The 23,029-nt window shown below is 47.6% G+C and overlaps 7 protein-coding genes across 7 annotated transcripts; 2 read left to right on the forward strand and 5 right to left on the reverse strand.

Moving 5' to 3' along the window:
* The first annotated feature begins 891 nt into the window (after window positions 1-891).
* GGS22DRAFT_166364 (uncharacterized protein) lies at window positions 892-4,249 on the forward strand. Its single transcript, XM_047961838.1, has 2 exons — window positions 892-1,616; window positions 1,669-4,249. Exons 1-2 carry the CDS (start codon window positions 1,570-1,572, stop codon window positions 3,617-3,619), a joined length of 1,998 nt encoding a protein of 665 aa, XP_047817737.1. The 5' UTR covers window positions 892-1,569; the 3' UTR covers window positions 3,620-4,249.
* A 154-nt stretch (window positions 4,250-4,403) lies between these two features.
* Window positions 4,404-6,669, reverse strand: GGS22DRAFT_166365 (NAD-dependent deacetylase sirtuin-2). Its single transcript, XM_047961839.1, has 2 exons — window positions 6,172-6,669; window positions 4,404-6,067 (listed from the first exon to the last, which is right to left on the reverse strand). Exons 1-2 carry the CDS (start codon window positions 6,323-6,325, stop codon window positions 4,929-4,931), a joined length of 1,293 nt encoding a protein of 430 aa, XP_047817738.1. The 5' UTR covers window positions 6,326-6,669; the 3' UTR covers window positions 4,404-4,928.
* A 645-nt stretch (window positions 6,670-7,314) lies between these two features.
* GGS22DRAFT_27292 (auxin efflux carrier) lies at window positions 7,315-9,393 on the reverse strand. The gene is made up of 3 exons (XM_047966667.1): window positions 8,950-9,393; window positions 7,527-8,892; window positions 7,315-7,475 (listed from the first exon to the last, which is right to left on the reverse strand). Exons 1-3 carry the CDS (start codon window positions 9,230-9,232, stop codon window positions 7,412-7,414), a joined length of 1,713 nt encoding a protein of 570 aa, XP_047817739.1. The 5' UTR covers window positions 9,233-9,393; the 3' UTR covers window positions 7,315-7,411.
* Window positions 9,394-13,609: 4,216 nt separating this feature from the next.
* On the forward strand, window positions 13,610-15,903 carry GGS22DRAFT_27306 (kinase-like protein). The gene is made up of 2 exons (XM_047966668.1): window positions 13,610-15,374; window positions 15,435-15,903. The coding sequence occupies exons 1-2, from the start codon at window positions 13,818-13,820 to the stop codon at window positions 15,834-15,836; spliced, it is 1,959 nt and encodes a 652-aa protein (XP_047817740.1). The 5' UTR covers window positions 13,610-13,817; the 3' UTR covers window positions 15,837-15,903.
* GGS22DRAFT_27309 (uncharacterized protein) lies at window positions 15,775-16,767 on the reverse strand. The gene has a single exon (XM_047966669.1). It carries the CDS (start codon window positions 16,513-16,515, stop codon window positions 15,970-15,972), a length of 546 nt encoding a protein of 181 aa, XP_047817741.1. The 5' UTR covers window positions 16,516-16,767; the 3' UTR covers window positions 15,775-15,969.
* A 247-nt stretch (window positions 16,768-17,014) lies between these two features.
* Window positions 17,015-18,994, reverse strand: GGS22DRAFT_166372 (SUR7/PalI family-domain-containing protein). The gene is made up of 2 exons (XM_047961840.1): window positions 18,594-18,994; window positions 17,015-18,462 (listed from the first exon to the last, which is right to left on the reverse strand). Exon 2 carries the CDS (start codon window positions 18,329-18,331, stop codon window positions 17,576-17,578), a length of 756 nt encoding a protein of 251 aa, XP_047817742.1. The 5' UTR covers window positions 18,332-18,462; window positions 18,594-18,994; the 3' UTR covers window positions 17,015-17,575.
* Window positions 18,995-20,615: 1,621 nt separating this feature from the next.
* On the reverse strand, window positions 20,616-22,233 carry GGS22DRAFT_166374 (uncharacterized protein). Its single transcript, XM_047961841.1, has 3 exons — window positions 21,794-22,233; window positions 21,087-21,737; window positions 20,616-20,982 (listed from the first exon to the last, which is right to left on the reverse strand). Exons 1-3 carry the CDS (start codon window positions 22,069-22,071, stop codon window positions 20,880-20,882), a joined length of 1,032 nt encoding a protein of 343 aa, XP_047817743.1. The 5' UTR covers window positions 22,072-22,233; the 3' UTR covers window positions 20,616-20,879.
* Between the last annotated feature and the right edge of the window lie 796 nt (window positions 22,234-23,029).

The raw sequence follows: 23,029 nt of genomic DNA on the forward strand, positions 1-23,029 counted from the left end.
GGCGATTACCTCAAAATATAGGAGCTATTTGCAAGCTGCAGAGACACTAGCACCTCCAAGGCTCGGTTTCGAATGGTTGGAGTCGGCTAAAACGTTGCATTGGGGCTTGTTTTAGTGTTAAGCTTCGGATGGCTCCGAGCCAAATGCCTCCATCCCTGTATGATGTTTCACACAGTAATCATATCTGGCCCCCAAGTTCTAATCAGACGAAGGAAGGGACCTAAAAGTCTTTAACATTGAAGATATATGTATCATATTGGATCCGATAATCTAGATTTTTATCCCTTTTTATCGAGTATCGATTAAGGAAATCATCGTCATATCCGATTAAAGCGATTCTACCGCATTCAGCAATCTGAAAGCCAAAAGGGGCAGCCGGTGTTACCGACAAACATAACAATCCACTCAAAATAATAATATGATTTGATACGAGCACGGTTTATAGCACAGGGTTCGTACACGTGTCGGTAGAGAGGAGATGGCTTAAAAGATTTTGTCTCATATCAAGTATTTATGCGGCTCGAAGATGTCGCTTCCACTTTATCGAGGCTGGAACACGCTCTTAGTCGACCAAGTCCACTAAACAAACTGTCTGACTGCGCGCAGAATCGAAAGGGGAAATTGATGACACAACAATGAGCAAGGGACACCCTGCCAAGAGCCTAGACATGGGCCATGTACCCCCTGGTATCCCTGGTACCCTGGTCAAAGTAGTTAGTTTCCCCTGAAATATGTGGGGCCGCAGCCGTTTTCCCCCTTCGGGTCTCACTCTCTCTCGTCAATTCTCATCTTCTAAATGATCGATCACCATTACAACCGTTACATACATCTGCTGTGTGTGTCTCTTATTAGTTATTATTCATCCTCTGTCCGCCATGCTGCATGCATAATGTCCATTTCCCATTGTCGTGATATTTCAATGCTATTATACACTCTTTTCTGCTTCTTACGATTGGCTTAATTCGAGCCAGTGCTTAACGCCTAACTTCACCGTCGGGGACGAGAGAGAGAGAGAGAGAGACCTTGGGTATCATCGGTACGCTGTAATAAGAACACAGTCGAACCCTTTCTGGCTTGGCATTTTAAATACTACCTTGACCACGAACCCACGCACGCGAGCGTGATATTTGCAGAATCTCTCCAAAAAGCCCTATCTCCAATTCCTTCCGCATCTCCCATATGCGTCTTGCCAACTTGTTTTGATTCCTTTTTTCAAATAGGAGCCAATTGCTTCCTAATTTATTTTATTTTCCAAGACTTCAAGGATCGTACATGGCATCCTGTCTGACAACGTCGATTATATCGTGACGTCTTGCTCCTTGTCCCTATTACGATCGACATGGACTGCTAGCATCCTCGTTTCAACCCCGCTGTTAAACGCGATCCTGTCGCCAGTCCCGGCTCCCATACAGCGGTCCGAGCAAATCATTTCTAAATATTATTGATATCCAAAATTTTCTTTGTTTTTTTCTTGATGTTCAATTCTGCTGTTGTCCCCGACTGCTAGAGCTTACGGCAACCTTACCGGTGGAGGAAAGCGGTTAATGTTTATTTTTGAGGAGGAACAAGATGGTCTCATTTTTTGGGTTTAAGATCGGTGGCGGCGACAAAAAGAAGTAAGCTGAGAAGATATCAAATTACGTGAATTCTTCAATTAACGGTATACAGGAAGCTAGCCAACGAAGCAGTGGCTTCGTCAAATCAACAACGCCGAAAACTTGAACAAGATGCTGTAGCTGGAAGACAGGATGGAAAAGGCGCGCCCAATGGCACCGTTTACTCAGTTTCTCGCCCCGACACGTCGCATACGTGTAAGATCACAGCTACGCAGCCAGGAGCTTCGCCTTACGGATCCAAGAGTAGTCCTGCAGCTATGAGCTTGTCCGAACTCACAGATTCGATTCACCCAAATCTCAGGCAATGGGTATCGAATCCCAATCTAGGCTCTAATCGGTTCGACGCCTCAACTTCAGATTTGGCAGCAGTTCCGCCGGTGCCGGTACGAAACCCTTCTCGGCCAGCTACTCCTGTGGAAAAGAAGACAGCCTGGATGAATCCCCTCGATATGCATTCTACGAGAGGCCCAACGATGTCAGCGTTGTCAGCCTCCAGATCACCATTGGATCAGTTTGGGCTTAAGCTGGATATTCCTAACGATCAAGCTCCTATTCAAAGAAACGACGAATCCCCAAAGGCCCCGATGCCTCTACGGGTAAATAAATCGAGCCCCCAGACCGCTGAATCGCCGAAGATGTTCCAATCACCAATAAAGCCCCCGTCTCCTCCGCAGTCCGTCAAGGATATGGAAAACCACAGCCCAGTCCGTGGACGGCCGGCATTCCGTGATGATATGTTCCGCTCGCCAAGCAGAGGCAGCCAAAGAAACGGAACGACCAATCTTAAGGAGGTGCAGAATGCTTGGGATATGCCAAGACGCGGGCCAGCATCTATCCCGTCACCTGTATCAACGCCTCGTGGCAGTGAGGAGACGCCCACAAATAACTCGATGAATATGTGGTGCGATCCGGTTATTCGGTCAGTCGCGGCTAGACGGGATACCATGACTTCCATTACTCACCATAAAGTGAGTATGCAAATCAAGTTGGAAGATCTTGAGAGTGCGTTTATGGATGAACCAGAGGAATTCTTGCCGCCTCAAATGCCCGGATCTCAAATGCGACAGCTTGTACGCCCCCCGCCATTGAATCTCGATCCTCGTCCGAGGACGCCGGACCGTGCTGGCACATATCCGCCTGCCCCATTCATGATGGACCAGCGCCCGCATACACCCACCGGCGAGAGCTCGCGCAGGCCTATGAAGGAAAGAGCTGGACCACCCCCTGGTGCTATTGGTGCACATGGGAGACCTGGTAGGCCAAACACCAAAAATGTACGCCGACCTGCTGCGGATGAATATGTGATTCAACCTTCATCTCAACCTCAATCTCGCAGAGCGTCTCAAGATAGCTCGCGCCCAACGTCTCCCGATAGTCCTCTACTACCTCAATCTGGTCCCTTAGCTAGCCCACGTTTCCTGCCGATTGACGCCCAACTCGCGCCGCCGCCACTTAAAGAAGCTCGATCTAACCTGCATATTGCAACGTTCGCCTTGGACGATGATGTAGATGACCAGCTCACGGCCCCGTGTATGGGACACCGCAACGCCCCGACGCCCGACTCTTCCCAATGGCCCATGCCTTCACCTACCGAATCTACCTTCGATGCCGCGCTATCTTACCGTGGCGAATCACCTTTTGTCGGTGCCGATTCCCCGCTAGAAACCCCACCACGCGTGCTGCCGCAAGGCGTTGTCGGTCGTTCAGAGTCGCCATTTGGGTTTCGGTCTTTCAATTTCAGCAGACCTATGACGCCTACCCTCGAACAACCACCATTACGACGTGATGAAACGCCGTTGTCAGGTAGAGTACAGCGGTACCAACCAAAGCGATCTGAGACCGTTCCCGTGTCGCCTGGATTTAGGGATTATGATTCCTCCCCGTCTCCGGGCATACCGCCACCACGTGCAAACACAGTTACCGTGAACGTAGGCCACGGCATGGGTCATGGGCTCAGGAGCCCGGCGATCGTGGGAGACGACTTCGGTGGAGGGTTCATCTAAGCACCTTTGTATACTGATAAGTTTGCATCTTTAAACTCTTGTGTTCTGTATAGCTACGAGCGGGACTGGCGGCAACATCATTTTAGGGCATCACGGCAGCATTCGTTATTTGATTTCAGAGACCTCTTTCCCTTTGTTAGGACACCCCATATAGCATCGCATTTGCAGCTGAGATACCCCATACCCCCTCTTCGCTGTTCCAGGCTTTGAAATTGGGCGTTTTGGATCGGGAACTGTTTTAAGGTTATTAGCATAGCATCATCATCATGTACATCATGTACCACCATCAGCATTTCTTCAGCATCGGCGGATAGTATCTTTTCTTGCATATATCTCTAGCGTGTATTTTGTTGCGAAAGACGAATTTCTTTTTTGAAGACCGCGCGTATCGGGCGCCTGGCTAGGGAGGCAGGTTCCTATTTATCTTTTATACATTGAACGTCTCTGAGCGGTATCGTTGTTCATTGTATTTTCGGAGGGATGGCTTGGGAAAAAAATCTTTCGCATTTCTACGTTCACGTAGGGTTAGGTTTAGTGTATATTGTTAATGAGTATTAGCACCCGTTGGAGTGCTGAGTAGATTGGCTTGTCTTGCTCGTTATGCCGTTCTGTTTGTGAATGATGTTCTGCGTAATTTGGGGGTTGATTTAGTGGAAGTAGTAGGCTTATGGCTTGCCTCTGGGCTTGAGGTTGAAACCGCCAAAGCCGGACTTCACCATAAACACTCCGGCGTGTCACTGCAGCTACCTGTCTACGTTTATGGGATATATCAACCATCTCGAGGCACGAGTATTCAATCTTATTACCAACAGGCTACCTCTAGAATTCTAGTAAGAGGCAATCAACAATTTTTATGCCTAGGACCGCCTAATTAGGTACCTACCTACCCGTCCGTACCCCTTTACCGAGCACAACGCCACACTATAAAGATAAACACCTACCCACCTCCTCATTCTAACAAGCAAGTAACACCCATAATAAACCCCCATTCTGTCAGGCAAAAAGCTCATGGGTATATTCCTTTCTCTCTCAAGCATACACGGAAACTACCTATACGTACAACCGCCTTAGCACCAGCACCAACTTCCTATATAGAGCCTATGATGATGTAGCGTCGCCGTAACCGTAACCGTAGCCGTAGCCGTAGCCGTAGCCGTAGCCGCAAAACCGAAACTCAATGGATGGATGAAAAACACAAGTAATTTTCCCGCCCTGTCGTCATCATTTTCGTCGTCACCGTTTACCCACCACGTTTCTTGATTGACATGAGGCAAGTCGGGTTCGCATGTAAAAACCAAGTAAGACGGGTTTAAACAGCGGGCTTATCACCACCACCTTGATCCTCTGCCTTCCCAGCACCCTCAGCCGTAACCGGTTTCAGCGTCGTAGGTTTCAGCGGTTCGAAAGTCAACTGCTCCTCCTTCCCACCATCGCCAACCTCACCCTTTCCCTTTCCCTCCTGACCCACACCCTCCTCACCACCTTCACCATCACCCGTCTCCGAAACCGGTACGCCGTCATCGACGAGCTTCTGCGCATCAGCTTTCTCAAGAATCTCCTTACCGCGCGCGCCACCATCATCCTGCGTGTCGACGTTAGCTTCGGCTCGGTCGCCCTCGGTGTCGGTGGTTATGGCCAACTTATCCTCCACGTCTTGGACGAGCTGGGCCAGCTCGTCCTCGATCGCCGCTTCTTTCGCCGTCTTGGATATCTGCCGGTCCGCTTCCTTGTCCCCGACCATCTTGCGCCACATCCCCTCCAGCTCGTCGCGCCAGCCTAGCTCGTCCGCTAGCTTGCGCACGCCGGCGTCGCATTCGCCTAGGACTAGGACGTCGTCTGCGCGGGTGCCGAGATCGCCTACACGCTCGAGGTTGAAGAGGACACGGGGGACGCGCTCGCGCGCGTTACGCGGGAGTCCGGCGAAGGGGTGAACGAGGAGACTTGTGCCCATGACGAGGACGAGGTCGGCGGTGGCGGTGACGTTGGTGTTGTTGTGGAACTTCTCGGGCAGCTGCTCGCCGAAGAAGACGATGTCGGGCTTGACGAGGCCCTTGCATACCTCGCGCACGCAGCGCGGCGCCTCCCCGCGCTTGACGAAGTCGTGCATCATGTGGTCTGGGAACTCCGTGCGGCAGTCGATACATCGCTGCGTCGCGAAGCTGCCGTGCGCCTCGACGATCTTATCTGCCGGCACACCGGCCGCGCGCTCTAGACAGTCGATGTTCTGGGTGAAGAGCATGCGGAGAAGACCTTTCTTTGAGAGCAGCGCGATGAATGCGTGTGAGATTGTTGGGCTGAAGTTGCCGGGGTAGAGCTCCTTGGCTAGGAGGTAGAAGGGCGCCGGGTTGCGGCGGAAGAAGTCGATCTCGAAGACGGCTTCGGGGTGGGGGAGATTGAAGCGTGAGAGGTTGTGGTACAGACCCGTCTTGGGAGAGCGAAAATCGGGGACTGTGTGGTGGTGAGTGATGTGTTACCATAATATAATATGTGATATAAAATATGAGATTGCAGAGGGGTCTTATCAGACATATCGCATCGAGAGTTGAACTTACTTCCAGCTGCGGTGGATATTCCAGCGCCAGTCATGACCACGATTCTCTTCACGCCGCCCTTCTTGATAAATTCGGCGACAGCATGTAAGCTGCGCTCGGACAAGGTGTCCGGAGGAGTGTCCGGGTCGATGAGGCTAGATTGTTCTTGACCCATCTTGCGTCTTGACCACGGACGTGGGTTTGAACCCTTCTGGTGACGAGGTTTCTTTTTACGACCTATATTGAACAGTTACGTGAGAATTGAATGAGACGTATTGTATATAACGGCGGATTTGGAATCACGGATCCAGAATTGAAATCAATTCTATAGGATTCTTATAGGATTGGTTGTGAAGTTGAACGGTAGAAAAACGAATTGCAAATTGTAAAAAAGTAAAAAGTAAGATGTAAGATGCAGGTTACATCACTTCTCATAATTATGAACACGGCGTAACCCGACTTAGCACGCTAGTCTAGCGCAATCCGTACTTGTGGGTAGATTTTAGGTACAGAATGTTGTTCGGAAGCTGGAAGCCTGGAGATGGATCGTATGGAGGGGTTGGTGTTACCTCTGTTTATCGTATGACGCCGCGGGGCATTTACCGCCCGGTGCATAACTTCACCACGTGCATATCTCGGACATCATCGACAATTCGGCCTCGCACCTGGCAGTCTCTCCGGCTTATCCACGTATTATTGTGTCAGTATGTTGAATCACCTCAGAATGTGTCGGGTGCTACTTCGCGAATTTTACTGTCGTCACATGTTCCATGAACTCCACAACGTGAATCTGGGTCATGGTACGGGTACATACACCGACACACTTACATACACACATACAATACATATAATGGATGTTGTACAACGGCTCATGATCGATGCGTGGAGAAGGTGGCTCAATTTATATACTCCTATAGGACCAACTTTGAACCCATCCAAAGCACCTATCTATCCAATGGACCTATCAATGAACCAGGTGATATACAAAACGGTCCCTATTGCTGGCATCGCGATCTCCATTACATAAATGGCCCTTCACCGTGTAACACATCGGCGCTGCCGCATTAGAGTCGTTTCCGTTTTTTCTGAGCCGTCGTGCGCATGCTCTCTAACCGAGGCAAATTGCTAACACATTGGCTTTCGTATGTACCCTTCCTTACTCCAATATTTATGTTTTATGTTTCGTTTCTCTTTTTGTTCGCACTTCGCACATAATTTCGTACAAATACAAGTGTGAGTCGAGCATCGATCACCCTACCCATTATTTAGCCCACTCAACCGTCTCGAGTGCCATCATGACAAGCACCAGTGTCGAAGGAAGAATCCTACAAGCAATCAGTAAAAATTCGGGACAATCGTAGCAGATAATAACTTACCAGATAACATAGCTCTGGAACAAGATCTTGGACATGACTCCTTCGTACACTTCATTAATTTGACAGATTTGTGCCAATTGTAAAGCGCTTGGTGCACCCGTGAGAAGGAAGCAGACGATAACAAATATCGGATCGTCGAGGATGCTGACCGGGACATATTTGGCGAAGATTGCTAGAATGGGGGCCATGATAAGGGTAGGGAGCAGCATACGGCTGATGAGGGAGGCCACGAGCAACTTCTTTCCGATTTCTTCTTCCTCTGGATCCCTAGTCGTTTGGTTTTGCGTGTTCCGAGCTAGGTTGGCACCTAGTACCACAAGGATAAGAGGCACCGCGACACCACCGCTTTGTGATACGGCCCTCGTCACACTGTTGTTGACAAACGTTCCCTCCTTGAAGAAAAGTCGTTGCAGATCAGGTACCGAGGCTACAACGATAGCGCAAAGCATGGCCCATAGCGGCGGGTTCATGAACTCCCATAAGAAGTTATACGTTCGTAACCATCCTCTCCACATTCTAGCCAAGACAGTCTGGACCGGGCGTGGTAGGCGTTGGTATGTACGCTTAGAGAGATCGATAACATGCTGTTCAGTAGATGCAGCGGCCCTCTTAATACCGAGCCTCGCGCGAACATAATAGCCTTGGATTCCGCTCGGGATCTCCGGATCGTTCAGTTCATGCATGCGAGGGAATGTCATAATATCACCAGGCCCGGCCGTCACATACTGTCCGTTAACGCTGTTGGCATCCTTGCGTTGCTTGTTTGCCAGACGTTTCGGCGTGCTAGGCTCCTCATCAGAGTCGTCAGGCGATGCCACCGATGTTCCAGCAACTGGAGTTCGACCGGCCGGTTCGTATACATCCGATCCGTCCGAGCTGCTTGAGTCGTTTTCTGTCGTAACATTTCCATCCAAACCCGGTATCAAGGCATCCTGGGACACACGATCCCGATATCTTCCTTCTTCGACCGTTTCGTTCTGGTACTCCTCGTATCGACTCTTAGGTGCCAACAAGACATGATATCCCCAGCTCCATCTAACCAATTGGCCAAGCTGTTGGAAAATCAGGAGGTACAAGATACCACGTGCACCAACTTCGTCATCGTTATCGCCAGGTATCCTATCCCAATGAAGTCCCTTCAATGTTTGCGAAAGCGAGATAACTAGTGAAATAGGTAACGAGTTGGAGTTTCCAAACACACCCATCGCCGTTACGAAGTTGGCCGGACGTTTCTTAAACCGGAATGCCTTGGATACAAGTATCGATACCATATATGAGACGGCTGTCTGTATGATAAAGATAAAGGGTATCACTGCGAGATCGATTAACTTGTCGGCATTGAGTTGCGATGCCAATTTCGTGAAGACTAATTGTTTGTTAGCGGAAAACAAACAGTACAGGCATGGTTACAAAGTCTACATACTCAGGCATGGCGTAAAAAGCATAACATTCAGATTCGCCAAGAACTTCTGCTTGTCGGCATCGAAATGTCCTAACCTTGCGATAATATATCCGGGTAAGCTAACACAGACGACTTCCAGTACAGCTTCGAAGACCAATAATACCAAGTGGTCGATGGAAGGGTGGGAATCGTGAGGCTTTTTAAGTATGGTGAACGTTGTCGGTTCAGGTGCCCATTCCATGCCAGGGTTATTAGCCCGAAACGACGTCGGGTTTGTTGACGTCCAATCCATATTTTCCAGCATATCCGATCTAACGGATTGATGTTGATGTTGATGAAAAGGATGATATATATCTGTCCTCGTTGTCGAATCTTACAGTTGACGTACGCTAGCGGTAGAATGGCGCGATCGTATGATCGAAAGGATTCCTTGATTAGATTGGGTAGACTTTGCGCAGCAGATGGATATTCCAAAGCTACAACAGCTACGATATTATGTTTGTTTGATTTCGTCAAGAAATCCCAGCGCCTTTCAGACCAGCTGCAGAGTCGTCAAAAAGTAAGACCGGGAAGACCGAAGACAGGTCGTCGGAATTACGAAGGGAGAATGGATATGGATATGACACGATGCGTAATCCCTCAATCCCTCAAGAAACAAAAATGCGAAAAGGGAAACGGGGAAGGGGGGGAAGAAGGAAGAGAGAGAGGAATAAAGGAAGAAACAAAAAAAGTAAAAAAGGCAAACAACTTGATGGGGTTGGTTTACTTTTAAGAATTAATACTTTTTTGCCCAGCCGTGCGTGCCCAGACGTAGGGATTCGAGAATGAGAAAATAATTAGGAAAGAATGGAAAGAATAGACGGACTGCCGGAGTGATCAGTTGAGAAGTGCATCAAAGGATGAGCCTCTGCGCGCTCTGAACACCACCGGGTAATTCTGTTTTTGGATTCCGCCCTGCGACCCTGGAGATCTCTAGCCATTTCTAGATTTTGGATCGCGAATTTTTGGTGTGGTTAGGCGTGGATTGGTATGGATTGGTACTTTTAGCGCAGCAGTTGAGGCGAGACCTGCAGGTCCGCTACAGGTGGGTACCTATTTAGGTTCATACCCAAACATCATTGGCTCGTTAATCCCGCTAAAACAAATCTTCAGGCTTTCTTTGTCGCATACGGTCGCAAGTGCCAGTGGGGGTACAAAATAACCCCGTAGTCAGGTCCGATCAGAGATGCTCAAATAGTGTCTGGTAGTGCAAAGCAGTGCACGTAGTGCAGTAGTGAGTAGTACGTGCCGCCAAGTCGGAGACCTCAATCAACTTCAATCCGCTTCAATTCGTTTCTATTCGTTTCAATCACGACAACTCTAAAAATCATTAAGGGAAACATTAAAACTGCAACACCATGACGCCTATATCTCGATGCTTTTACACACCTACTAACCTACCGTAACATTTCTATCATTTACATCAATCTTATCAATCAACATACATAAAAGTGTTTGGTAATTCTAACAGAAATCTTGACATCTTGAGAGACGTACATATGCAAATGTACTGCTTGACCTTTGTCACCTACATCTACATACATGCGTATATGTATGAATGATATGTTTTGTCTAGCAATGATGTGATTTACTCGTAACTATCCGGGGTAATGCCAGTGCATAGGTAGCATAGATGCAGAATAAACTCTGTAGGGTTTCTCACGATACCACATAAACCGCTCAAACCGTCAACGTGCGCCGATAACGACTCTTGGCTCATTACGCTTACTCTTTCAATCCGTGCTAAAGTCGCATCTGATCCACCGAGGCAATTTTCGACCTCTGCAAAACCCATGAAGAACCTGACGATGTTCGTTCGATAATATAAGTATGCCTACTTATACCACACCGTCTCGACATTCCCTCTCGGAATATAAATGCAGATCTCATATATATATTAGTCATTCATTCATCCATCGTGACTTCGCTTCAAGGCTGCCTTATGCTAGGATTAGCTGAATAATCAATCAATACACAACATTGCCCGAATAGTGAGTTACAGCTGCGGTGTTACGTTGTCGTTCATGCTTCCAGCCGTCAAGGTCGGCGAAGCTATAAATTCAGCGATGCAGCCAAGGACGAATGACATTCGGAAGTCAACCCGAGTACGTGGACTTTGCCAGCGCTACTAGAGTCAAGCACTAGAGTTAAGTGCTGGGCAATAGCCTGAACAGACTGAGACTTGGTAAGTGGAATGGATGGAATACCTTATCATCGCCTATAGGTTGGGCACAACGAAAAAAGGCGCGACTTCCAAGGTTGTCCTATGTAAACAATATCTGCGAGTCTGAGAGTCGCACATAGGCAGAAAGATAAAAATGTTTCCAATTGGGTTGAAAAAAAGTGATGACGACTCTGCGACTACGGCGGTGGCGATGACGTTATTTGATCTTATCAGTTGCCTATCAAGCTGGCATACGTAATATCTGTGGCTTGACGGAAGGCGCTAACAACCCAACCTGCTTTTAAGCTTTATTCTGAGCCACTCAACTGCCACTGCCACTCTTATCTTCTTTGTAAACGGCTGGCCATTTGCTGTGGTTCAACAATTAATCAACTCAATTCTTCGGTTAGGAGTTTCCAACCTTGAGGAGGCGATGGTGATACATGAATGCACGTTCGCAGAAAGTACATTCTTGGTCGAGTTCTTTATACTTCCTCCTATCGTGAATAAACCATATAGAAATCGGCTCAAATATGATGTACATGAGACTTAAGGGTCTCCGTACCTTGCTGCTGGAGCAGATGGAGAAGATGGAGTGGCTCACTCTGCCTTGGAATTTCCGGAATTCCATGCAGTCTATCTATGGTACGACTTTGAAAGCATCATTTGCGGGGTGGTAAGGCATGATAAAGGGAAAGATCACCGATTTCCGTCAGCGTTGGCATTGGATTATGTGGTGTGTGATGTATTGCAGCATGCCAAAATCATCCCCCAGGTGCATATTGAAGTTGGCTCGTGATAATTGTGATGCTCCCCCACCCCAGAGTCTTGTTGTATGGCAGCGAATTTCTCCAACCTCATTCAAGCTTCGCATCCTTTTCAGGATTTCCTAGCAACGTGTGCAGCTAGAGTGACCATCCTTCCATCGTCGGTGAGAGACTACCAAGATTTTTTATTTATTTAGCGAGCCCCATATTAGTGACGCAAATATTTCTCTTTCAATGTTCGTCACTTAAAACTACATACCTAATACTGCATAGTAGGTACATATCTACCTAGAACGTAACTGGTCATATCAAACAACCATGTTACATATGGACATTCTTTTGATTTTCTAAAAATAATTCTGTATGAATAGTACTATATATGTACCTAGTTATGTAGTATAGTTAGTAGGCAAGCTATCAAGTTTATTAAACAGACACGAAAAAAAAAAAAAAAAAAAGAGATCGAGTTGACAAGAATTCGATCTTTGATGATCTGCAATTATTGTTTCGTACTAATTGTCAAACCTATCAAATCCAGTTGATTGGACCAGCACAAAAAAGCTTTAAGCTAGGACCACGTGAAATTCCCAAATTGTCAGTACGTTCTGGTTCTGTACATTCTATACATTGAGGTCTCAGCAATTTGAGGGAAGGACCAAAGGTGGAAGGGTAGAAACGCGGGGCACATCCAGCCCATCGTAGCTGCCACCCAATTCATTGAATCTATCCACTAAAAATGTACGGATACTACCACCATTGACGTCTCCCAATTTGTTCCCCCTCCAAATCATTAAATCATTCTTCTCCAAAAAGCTTCAAGGTCGATCGCACCCCGTTCACGTTACTAGACTGAGCTCCAAAATCTTCTGAATGTTTCGAAAGGTCCAAGGAAGAGAAGACACGTCTAAAAAAGAGGTTCCACATCTTAGCAATCATCAGTCAGTACCTGTCTCCTCTCAGTCAGTCTCCTGACAGTCCCGCCAGTCCTGTCAGTCCTACCTACCACCAGCCAGCACCAGCCAGCACCAGCCTACTTAGTAGTAGGCAATTACATCGTGGTGCCCGCTTACATCCGTTGTCACATTCGTTCCCAACGAAACCTTGAAAGTTGAAACTTCAATACTACTATACTACCACTATTCCCATATTACCTATCTCCATGCTCCATATTACATACTGCTACTACTACTCGTTCTTTACCTGCTACCGACCTGCCGAGAATTTGACAGCTGAATGAATATCACAATTGGGCAGCTCAAGCTAGTGTCTCGAATTCGACAAGGTTCGTGCAGCCCTACATTGGTTACCTCATAAGGTTGTCTGGGTTGTCTGGATTGTCAGGCAAGATCCTAGCGGCTTGTTCGCGATAGATGGAACCCAAGGAACCCAATAACACCTCAAAGCACTCAAAGTACCCAAACAGAGTCAAGCTCGGGCTCCGACTCCTCCGTTAAGAACCATAAATCGCTAATCAAATAAAATATCCATCCTGTAGACTGTAAACGACTCAGAACCTCTTGTGTCGACGAATCGGTACTGCGCATTTTGCCACTTTTTCACCTGCAAGAAAAATTTCCATCTCCCAAGTGCTCCTTCACAACGGCAACCCGATATTCCTTGCCTTCCTTGCTAGTCACCAACTCACCAACTCACCGAGGCGCTACTCCATAAATTAACGATTTAACTTTATCGCTTCTTGTATTATTCCTTCCCGCCAACTACCAACTACCAACTGCCAATACCAACAACCAGCCTACTCCGTACCTGCCCGTCCAGTCCAAATTATCGCTACCAATACCATTACATCGACTCTTATTCACCTGGTGACGCAAACAAAGTCTTGCTACTAGCTACTGGTCGGTGATGATAGTAGAGGCGCATTCCTAGAACTCTCCCTTTTATACGCCAAAACCTCCACCATGGCTGGCGAACACCACGACCCGGACTCGGTGCCTGCGACACCAGATGAGCTGATAGATAGGGATGCTCTAGGTACCCCCGGGTCTCCCGGTTCAGCCGATTCCTCAGAAGCCACAACACCGATCGATACACCAGGCGAAAGCCCTTCCGAACTGCCCAGAAGAATGCCTTCCTTACGCTCTGTATCTGATCCACAAAACCCGGGTCACCCGATGACAGCCTCATCTACACATATAGGAGTCTTGTCTAACGCTAGACGCCCTCCCGCCACAGGTGCACAGGTGTCTAGCGGTCGTCTCCCCGAAGATATCAATGCCAAGATGCGAGCTTTCCACCTCTCGCGCCAAGGAAGTTCTGCTCTAACTTCGCCACAAGGTACTCCACCTTCTGGACCTTCGGCAGGTGGCCCTGTCATGGGTGGTTTGCCTAGACATCTTCAGATGCCTGGAGCTCCCCAGAGGCCCGGTGCACCTTCATTTCCCAAATCAGCCCCCGTTGTACCTTCGGTGCCCCCTGGAGTTGGTGGTTTAGCAAACAAGCGGCGATTCGGCCTAAAACTTGGGGACATGGGTGGAGGAGCTCCGCCTCCTTCACCCGGATCTGGCGTTTCTGGTGGGGGTCCTCCAATGATGCCCATCCAGAATGGGGGCACCCATATGTCACAAATGAAGCAATTCGAGGAGTATATCGATTCTGAAAAAGGGTACCTGACATTTAAGGGCAAAGCGATCATTACCAATAAAGGTGTCGATTTCTCGGATGGGTCCGTCTTTAGGATATCGCTTGATGAGGTTGAGAAGCTGGATGAGCTAGGAAAAGGTAATTATGGCACCGTCTACAAGGTGAGACATATGAAGCCGCGATTCCCACGTTTCGGCCCGGGCCTTTCCGGGTTCAAAGCGACATCTTTGGCGAATCTGCCGACAGTCCCGCAAGAGAAGGCAGAGGCCGAAACCAAAACTGGCTCCACTACCGGAACGGTCATGGCCATGAAGGAAATTCGCCTCGAACTAGACGAAGCAAAATTGACGACGATTTTGAAGGAATTGGTAATCTTGCACGAGTGCGCATCTCCGTACATCATCGAGTTCTACGGAGCTTTCTTTCAGGAGAGCGCGGTGTATATGTGTCTCGAATACATGGATGGTGGATCAATCGATAAGCTCTACTCCGGAGGTATTCCAGAGAATGTGCTCCGCAAGATCACATATTGTACCGTGATGGGTCTCAAAGAGCTGAAGGATAAGCATAACATCATCCATCGCGATGTCAAGCCCACGAACATTCTCATAAATACTCGAGGTCAAGTCAAGATTTGCGATTTTGGTGTGAGTGGTAACCTCGTGGCGAGTATTGCCAAGACCAACATTGGATGCCAGAGCTACATGGCCCCTGAACGAATTTCGGGTGGAGCTTTCATGCAGGCTGGTGCAGGAGATGGCACATATAGCGTCCAGAGCGACATATGGAGCTTAGGTCTGACAATCATCGAATGTGGTATGGGGAAATACCCCTACCCCCCAGAGGTGTCCTCGACAATATTCAGTCAACTCAGCGTAAGTGAATGGCCGGGCTCATTTCTATTCCTTGTCAGATTATCTAATTATTGTTTGTAGGCTATCGTCGAAGGAGACCCACCCGATTTGCCTGACAAGTATTCTGAAGCTGCGCGCACATTCGTGCATGGATGCCTCAACAAGGTACCCAAATTGCGGCCAACGTACCAGGCTCTGCTGGCCTCGGAATGGCTTAAGGACCTAACAAAACCAGAGACTATCACGGAGGAAGACGAGGAGGCAGCAGAGAACGAGGCCAGCGCGGAAGCGGTTGCTGGGGCAGCTGGAAAGTTGGATCTCAGTCATTCGAGCACGGAAGACTCGGAGGTTTCTTTATGGGTCAAGGATGTGCTCGAGAAGAAGGAGAGTGGGCAGTATGGAGAGACGGAGGGGCAGCCAGCGCTTCATCATGCTCCTTTAGATGCCGTGAGCCCGTTGGCTAGCCCGCGAATTGGGAAATAGAGATGGAGGAAACCTTTCCGACGATAATACACATTAGACAAGGACAAGAAAAGAAAAGAGAGGGGAAATTTCTACAGCTTTGTGGAGCAGGTTCTCCACTATCCTCTTTCACGACCACTTCGAGAACATAGCATTACTTGGCGTACACATACTTCATTCGACACATAGCAGGCCAGGAGGGCGGCAGTACTTGTCTCAACACTTCACTTTTTTCTTCTCTCTCTCTTCCATTTACGCAAAATGGGAGGTGCTTCTCATCAGGATTTATTAAAACGGCATTCGGGCGATTAGGAGGCGTCCCTGTACACGTATTCGGGATAAGGACGGGTGGCGGACGGGGAGCGACGAAAAAAACCGGAGGAAATCCGCGTGTGAGATTTATTGAAGTGTCGGAAGGCATATATTCGTGTCGAGAGGACTCTTCGTTTTCATCAAAGCAACCATTGTACCATTTTGTTTTTTTCTTAGCATTACTCGGAAGGAAAGAAAGTACGAAAGAAAGAAAGGGGGCGGTAAGATGGAGGTTCTCGTCTGTTATATGAATGAAGGAGAATGTTCGGTGGTAAGATGGGATGATTTGAATGAAGAACCGAAATGGACCGGAAGAGAAATAAGATGGGAATTCGCATTCCGCTCGGAGTTCGGGGAGAAGGAGGGACATTACAGGAATGGATGACATGTGTGGAGTGTTGGGGATTCACTCAGTTAGCCGGATCAGATTGTTGAAGTGGTGCTATTGTCCGAAATTAGTGGAAGAATGATGAAGTTGAAGATCAAGATGGGAATTAGTGGATGAGAAACTGAGGTAATGTAGATCAAGCAGAGAAGAAGAATAACGAACGAACGAGCAGGCAGAGAGATAGACAGAAAGAAAGAGAGACAGCTGAATGGATGACAAGATTGAAGAAGTAATGAATTTATCTAAAATGATATATTCGCGTCGAGATTGAGTTTTTAATTATCGCAGACTCTGAGGCTTGTGTATTTCGTGATGAAATGTAGGTATGAATGGGTAGCCGTTGGCAATAGGCTACTATGTAACGTACTAGGAGGTACCTTTTACGAAGAGGTCAGATAGCCTATATGATCCAGCACGTCGGGTAGCTAAATGGAGTTAATGGCATTGATTTACATAATGCCGATTGTTGATTTACTTTTGTGAAAGAAAGAAAGAAAGAGAAAAGCTTAATGAAGTTACAAGCAAGCTACAATATCACAATAATTTACAAGCACTAGGTACCTAGATGGTCACATTGCGGATAGCATCCCTCGTATATTACCCACCGCAAACCCCCCAAAGAAGCTCAGGTCAGAGACCACGCATACATACATCCTAACTAAACTACCATAACGATCGAGTAGGCGTAGTAGAATACGCAGCTGGCTGCAGATTACAAAGTTTGGTATCACAAAAGTAGTTTCCAGTAGTAGTTATTATTAGTTAGTTATCCACAACCATCCCAGCCGAAATTTCACATCCACACCTCTCCTCTCTCGTCATGTCCCTAGTTTTCTTCTTCTCGTGTGGTCTCGCGGTAGGCATTAATAGTATCCGCCGGTCGTGAAGTATCGTCATTATCCATTACTCCGAGCAAGCATTAGCAGAAACCACCCCGGGCCTGCTTATTTTTTTATGTCATGGATTTTCGTGTATGAAAAATCGCAATCTTCGTGTTCCTCCTCGTATTCGTGAACGAGGCCAGCTTCTAGGTCTCCCCTTTTCACTTGCGATGCGAAGTTCAAGAGTAGTCGTCCTTCACGCGTCGACCGTTGCCGTTCATGTCGTAACTCCGGCGACTCCGCACGCTCCTCTGGCGACCCCATCGACGACCACCTCCGGTAGCGCTGTCACCTCCACCTCGCATGCCGACCAAGAATAGTATCGCGGCGATCAGTAGCGCGGTCCAACTACCCCAGCTGAAACCGAATGCGTACCGACCTAGGGTAGCGTCGCGACCATCCGCCATGAACGCATTGCGCAGCTTGACGAAGACGGCGGTCATTAGGGACACGGCGATGGTGTGGAAGAATAAGGCGGCGAGCGCAACGATGCCTGCGATGGCGGAACCTAGACGGCCGCAGCATGCGACAAAGCCGGCGAAAAAAGCCAGGACGGAGAAGACGAGCGCGATGAGGTAGAAGACCCATCCGAAGCGCCACATGTAGTAGAAGTATTTACTGGTGGTGTGGCCGCCGTGCGATCCTATGACGGAAGCCGGTGCGTTAGACGGGTCGGCGGACCAGGCCCATCCTAGGGGCGGGGCGGGCGTCGCGCGGCCGCAATCGGTGTTGCCGTCGCCGCAGATGTAGAAGTACGCCCATTGGGTGACGGAGCGCGATCCGGTGATTCCGGATGTGTCGGCTCTAAGGAAGTAAGTGTCCTTAAGAGGCGACGTGGTGGTGACTGCGGAGAGGATGACGAAGAAGAGCATAACCAGGGAGCCGGCGAGGAAGATTAGGGATAGGGGCGCGAGGTAGGTGTTAGGCCGCGCCATTTTTGCGGGTTTTCGGTGGCCGGTCAGACCAGAGCCTTATGCGAAGTTGCGCAGAGGCTGGGGCTTGGTTTTATCCAGATATTTTGATCGAGGAAGTGTGATCGTCTGAAACTTCCGAAAGATAAAACCAGCTGTCGAAAAGGTTAGAATTCGGACAGGGGGAAAGCTGTATTGACTTTGGAGGGATGGGAAAGAGATGGCTTTTCCGTCAAGGGAATCGGTGCAATAAATCGTAGCTAGGGATGGTACACCGGCTACACACTTTTTTTGGACAGGAGGCTGTTTTGTTCCCAAACGCTAGGGCCAAGACAACAGTCTCTTAGATTGGGATGTCTTAGATACGAATCCGGATGGCGGGATCAAAGCCGGGTCGGGTTGGTGGTTAGGCTACCGAACTTTTATCAACTAGGTAGTTATACAGTATTAAATAGACAAAGAGATTGATTGATGTTTAATACTGCTCAATGCTAGATTCGTAGGTGGTAGACTGGTAGTATTTCTCAAAAAATTGAAGAGTTAATCCAGATGAGTATAGGAAGAAATTAGAAGATGGAGACGAGTTAGCAGTACCTAGGTTTTCAATATAGCGGAAAGGAAAAAGGTGAAGCCCTTCTTTAGAGTTTGTTGTTCATCATCGAAAGACGTCGTCAAATGTGGGTACGAGTCTGCGCCTGGTGGGGCAGCATGACGACACTGGCGAAGCTATTGGAATAGCTCGTTACTAAAACGGGACTAGACCTGCCGATTAGCCTGAATAGTACCGCATAGTGCCGTACTCAGGTAATTTTCTCTCAAAAACCTGGCTGCTTCCGAACACTTCTTTCCCAAGGAAAAGCTTTTGCGACTTCCTTGAAATTTCAGGTTCAATGCGACGTTCAATTAATAAATGGCTAAACTCATACGGAAGTTAGTTCTGTTAGCGTTGTTAGTGCTGTAATGTGGTTGGTATAGTGACTGTGCTGCTGAACACGGTCCTACTACCTTACTACTACTTCGCTATGCACGCGCTTACCAACGCCTACTACTGCACCTACACACAATTTAATCACAAAAGCCACACGATTCATACGTCATCCACATGGCGCTTTCAAAGAAAGAAAGAAAAACATATGTCGTGATGCCATGCAATGATCACCATGATGCTTAGTAGTCGTCACATACATGAGGCTTAGTCGAAAGCGACAACGTTGAGAAACGTAGCCCGCGATATCCGAAGTTTCGATTAATTACCTGGGTCTGGGACTGGGACTTTAAGTGAAGTTTTCTCACGTGTTGCAAGGTTCTAAAGAGCTTACGTAAGTGATCAACTACCTAGTACGTATCAGACTTCTATTGGTCTGAGACTTTGAGACATCAAAGTAAAAAGCATTAAGACATGTAATCGATAATTCGCAGCTTCAGTTTATTAGGTCTCAGCCGAGCCTTAGAAAAGCTATATAGGGCCATATCCCCTGGCTGAGTGCGCCGTTCCTTGCCTCCCCCTGCGTGATCTTGCCGGATCGCTGCATAAGTTGCACACGATGCACCCACGCATCCGGGGTCCGGGGACTTATATTGTCCGACTCCATATTGCCATTTGAACTTTGAAGTGTCTATCATGATAGGTCGGTTAAGGTTATACTCGATTGTATAGCGGTCTCTGACCTAAGCACTCACTCTTCGCAATTGCCCTATTGTGAACTTTCTTGTCATGTTCTCTTAACATCAAATGAACTTACAAGTAGAATGCACAGACGACACAAAGCCTTAGGCTTATAAGTAAGCGCTTGCGAATTTCAACTTGCTGTATGTTTAATTAATGTCTTTTCCCTAGCTCGCCCAAGTGCTGCCAAGCTATCTAGGTAGAGTCCAGATACCTTTCCTTTTATCCGTGATCTGTAATTATACTAGATCTTGGGAAAGGGGTAGGACGCGACACCTGATGCCTACCTAGCTGTGTTCTTTGTACGCGCTGAAAACAGTGGCGTTAACCACCTCAAAGTAGAATTTTCCATTGGAAGGCATGGTATCCCTGGCAGTAGCTGAATGAGTTACTACATTCATACATCCTTAGGACTTGGAATTGGCAAGTCGCCACAAGATGTAAAGATACGGCCAATACTAGTAGTTTCTTACAGTTATAATCCATCAATTATTATGTAACCCCTAAGTTCTGGGTTGGTTCAAGGGGAGTGGTAAGTGATAGAACCTAAGGTTAAGTATAAATTCCTCTTATCTTCGGAAAATACCTAGAAACAAGTATTAGTGTTAGCAGAAGACACTGACAAGTCTAATAAGAGTTGAACCTAAAGTTTCATTTCTTCTATTATCTAGGTACCTAGTATCCCCTACCTTGAGCTGAAATGTATTCCTGACTGTAATACCGTTAAAATAGCTTCATTTACGCGGTGCTGATATATAGTTCCCTAGACAACAACCATATGCATCACGCGAAAGTTGCCTTAAGGAATTACTACTATTGTCAACAAACCTGAGTTGCCCTGAGCCCTCCTGAGCTGGTGCTGCTTTGACCTGAGCCAAGGGTGGCATCATAATAGGGCCTTGAACATTAGGTAGCCTTTCTGATGAGCATGACCAGATCTCCGAAGCACTCGTGATCGGGAAACTTAGTTTCGACATACTCGTTCTCGATCATGGCTTTTACTCTCGGACTATATATAGAGAACAGCGACAACGTTAGATTCTAAATAATTATATCACAGCGTGGGCTTAAAGGATATGATATCTGACTGCAAGGGAATAGGTCTGAGCTTACGTTACGGCGCAATAAGGATGAGGTCCTCGCTTCTTATCCCAGATAATCAAAGCTGGACGGCATATGTCAGCTACGATGTCGGCGACCGGAAGGTCAGTGTTGATGCACACGAGAACGCTGGACTCGTCCAGCTCTAGCCATGCTTGCGGATCGTTTAGGACGGTGAACCCGGCCGAGCGTAAAATATCCGTATCTCGTTGCGTATAGGCCGGATCCTGGACATACGGCTGGGTGGGCGACGCCGCGTCGAGCAAAAACCCGCGTCGAACTAGGGTTAAACGAAGGTCGGAGACAAGCGAGTGATGAAGAACCCGGCGTTTACTTACTTGCGACTGAAAGACGAGTTTTCCCGAAGCAACGGCAATAACCTTAGTTAAAGGGAAGGGTATTTCGATGTTAGATAGCACTTCTTGAAGTTGCGCGTAGTGTTCGGTTGTTTTCCAGTGTCGCTCGATGGCCCGGTATGTGTTTAGGTCCTCTTCCGGCGCTGCGGGCCGCTGCAGTTCTAAGGAACAACTCTTCAGATTTTTCTTTTGAATCCTAACGATAGAGCCAATCCTCATGGGGAGGTAAGCCGACTGGAGATCGAATATTGCTACGTCCGGATACTTGAAGCTAGTAAGATATTCGATAGCGCAGTAATGAATGACCCTTATCTCAAAATTTTAGAAAATACATAGAGTAGCTTTCGGACGGAGTTATCTTACCAGGCTGGATCGCTGCAAATCTCATTCTCCCTCGGAGGTCTGCGAATTGGAGGTGGGACAAATACTTCATAATCGACTCCATTAACCCCCCTCATCGTGATGTTTCCACCGTTGTTTCGGTCACCATTCTGAAAACGGTGTAGCTCTTTGCCAACTTGACGTATGTTATCTTTTGTGAAAATCGGGGTACCGGCATCATAGATGGACTGGATTTCACGAAAGAGTAAGTCCATTTGCACGAGTTTTTCCTTGTCAGCTGGTCTCGTTCTGGGTCCCATTATATATAGTATACCCAGGTTGTTTTCCTACCTAGGTGTATATAATACTATTGGATATATTTTAGATTACCTAGAAGTGGTAAGTGCTCGAGATTTATCTCGGGTTCTTGGGAAAAGGTCTTTCAGGTCTGTTGGTAGCCCGTTTCCAGTTCTGCCTCGCAGATCGCCTTGAAAGCAGTGACCTCCAGGGCTGTTCACCTAACATACATAACCCCTTGTACATAACCTAAACCACTAGCCTAAAATAGTAAAGATCAGACGTCGGGTGGGCTGAAGTGGCTGAAGTGGCGTCTTAGATTCGAACTGCCGCTCTTTACCGCCTTCCGTTCTGCCACCTGATCCTACCCTCCTTGCGCCACCCTTTCCTGAGGCAGCAACCTGTTTTTCAAAACGCGATAACAACCCCGGTTCAAACAAGCATATCGCAAATTATTCCAATCTATGGCCTCTAACCATGTGACTTGACTTGCTAGAGCCAAGGCAAGAAAGGTTCACACATGACCGACGATAATTCGAGGCGCGCGTATGTGCCATTCGCCCTTTATGAAAATTCCATGATGAATAACGAAGCCTAAGTAAAGCTGGTGCGAAGGGTGGGGGTCTGGAAAGGGCAACTTTCGGGTGATGTAACACGATATGCCTTGGGCTTAAACTCAAATCTCTATACTTATAACATCAGCATAATCTTGATTACGATCTGAGTATCAAGAAAGTTACGGGCTACTAAGAGTATATCCAACTCAAACCTTTCGCCTTGTGAGAGCTACTGATCTACATAGATAACATATAATAGCCTACCTAGGTAACTTCTGCCATAAATTCAACTTGTAGGAATAATAACAGTCCATTCGAACTCCGTGGTATTCAGCTTTGCATAACAACAAGTCACTTGATATTCAACTCTGTCTTGTATATTCCATCTCAACAAGCTGCTGATATCATGCCATACGAAGCCGAA

This window comes from Annulohypoxylon maeteangense (assembly GCF_022496945.1).
Source record: "Annulohypoxylon maeteangense strain CBS 123835 unplaced genomic scaffold GGS22scaffold_11, whole genome shotgun sequence".
Taxonomy (NCBI): Eukaryota; Fungi; Ascomycota; class Sordariomycetes; order Xylariales; family Hypoxylaceae; genus Annulohypoxylon; species Annulohypoxylon maeteangense.

Bases quoted from the DNA above. Each gene is read 5' to 3' on its own strand.
- GGS22DRAFT_166364 (XM_047961838.1), top strand. From the start codon at position 1,570: ATGGTCTCATTTTTTGGGTTTAAGATCGGTGGCGGCGACAAAAAGAA. The intron at 1,617-1,668 runs GTAAGCTGAGAA...AACGGTATACAG, and splicing joins GGTGGCGGCGACAAAAAGAA to GAAGCTAGCCAACGAAGCAG.
- GGS22DRAFT_166365 (XM_047961839.1), bottom strand. From the start codon at position 6,325: ATGGGTCAAGAACAATCTAGCCTCATCGACCCGGACACTCCTCCGGAC. The intron at 6,068-6,171 runs GTAAGTTCAACT...ACCACCACACAG, and splicing joins AATATCCACCGCAGCTGGAA to TCCCCGATTTTCGCTCTCCC.
- GGS22DRAFT_27292 (XM_047966667.1), bottom strand. From the start codon at position 9,232: ATGCTGGAAAATATGGATTGGACGTCAACAAACCCGACGTCGTTTCGG. The intron at 8,893-8,949 runs GTATGTAGACTT...ACAAACAATTAG, and splicing joins GCTTTTTACGCCATGCCTGA to TCTTCACGAAATTGGCATCG. The intron at 7,476-7,526 runs GTAAGTTATTAT...GATTGCTTGTAG, and splicing joins TTCCAGAGCTATGTTATCTG to GATTCTTCCTTCGACACTGG.
- GGS22DRAFT_27306 (XM_047966668.1), top strand. From the start codon at position 13,818: ATGGCTGGCGAACACCACGACCCGGACTCGGTGCCTGCGACACCAGAT. The intron at 15,375-15,434 runs GTAAGTGAATGG...TATTGTTTGTAG, and splicing joins CAATATTCAGTCAACTCAGC to GCTATCGTCGAAGGAGACCC.
- GGS22DRAFT_27309 (XM_047966669.1), bottom strand. From the start codon at position 16,515: ATGTCATCCATTCCTGTAATGTCCCTCCTTCTCCCCGAACTCCGAGCG.
- GGS22DRAFT_166372 (XM_047961840.1), bottom strand. From the start codon at position 18,331: ATGGCGCGGCCTAACACCTACCTCGCGCCCCTATCCCTAATCTTCCTC.
- GGS22DRAFT_166374 (XM_047961841.1), bottom strand. From the start codon at position 22,071: ATGGGACCCAGAACGAGACCAGCTGACAAGGAAAAACTCGTGCAAATG. The intron at 21,738-21,793 runs GTAAGATAACTC...TTTTGAGATAAG, and splicing joins ATTTGCAGCGATCCAGCCTG to GGTCATTCATTACTGCGCTA. The intron at 20,983-21,086 runs GTAAGCTCAGAC...CTCTATATATAG, and splicing joins CATCCTTATTGCGCCGTAAC to TCCGAGAGTAAAAGCCATGA.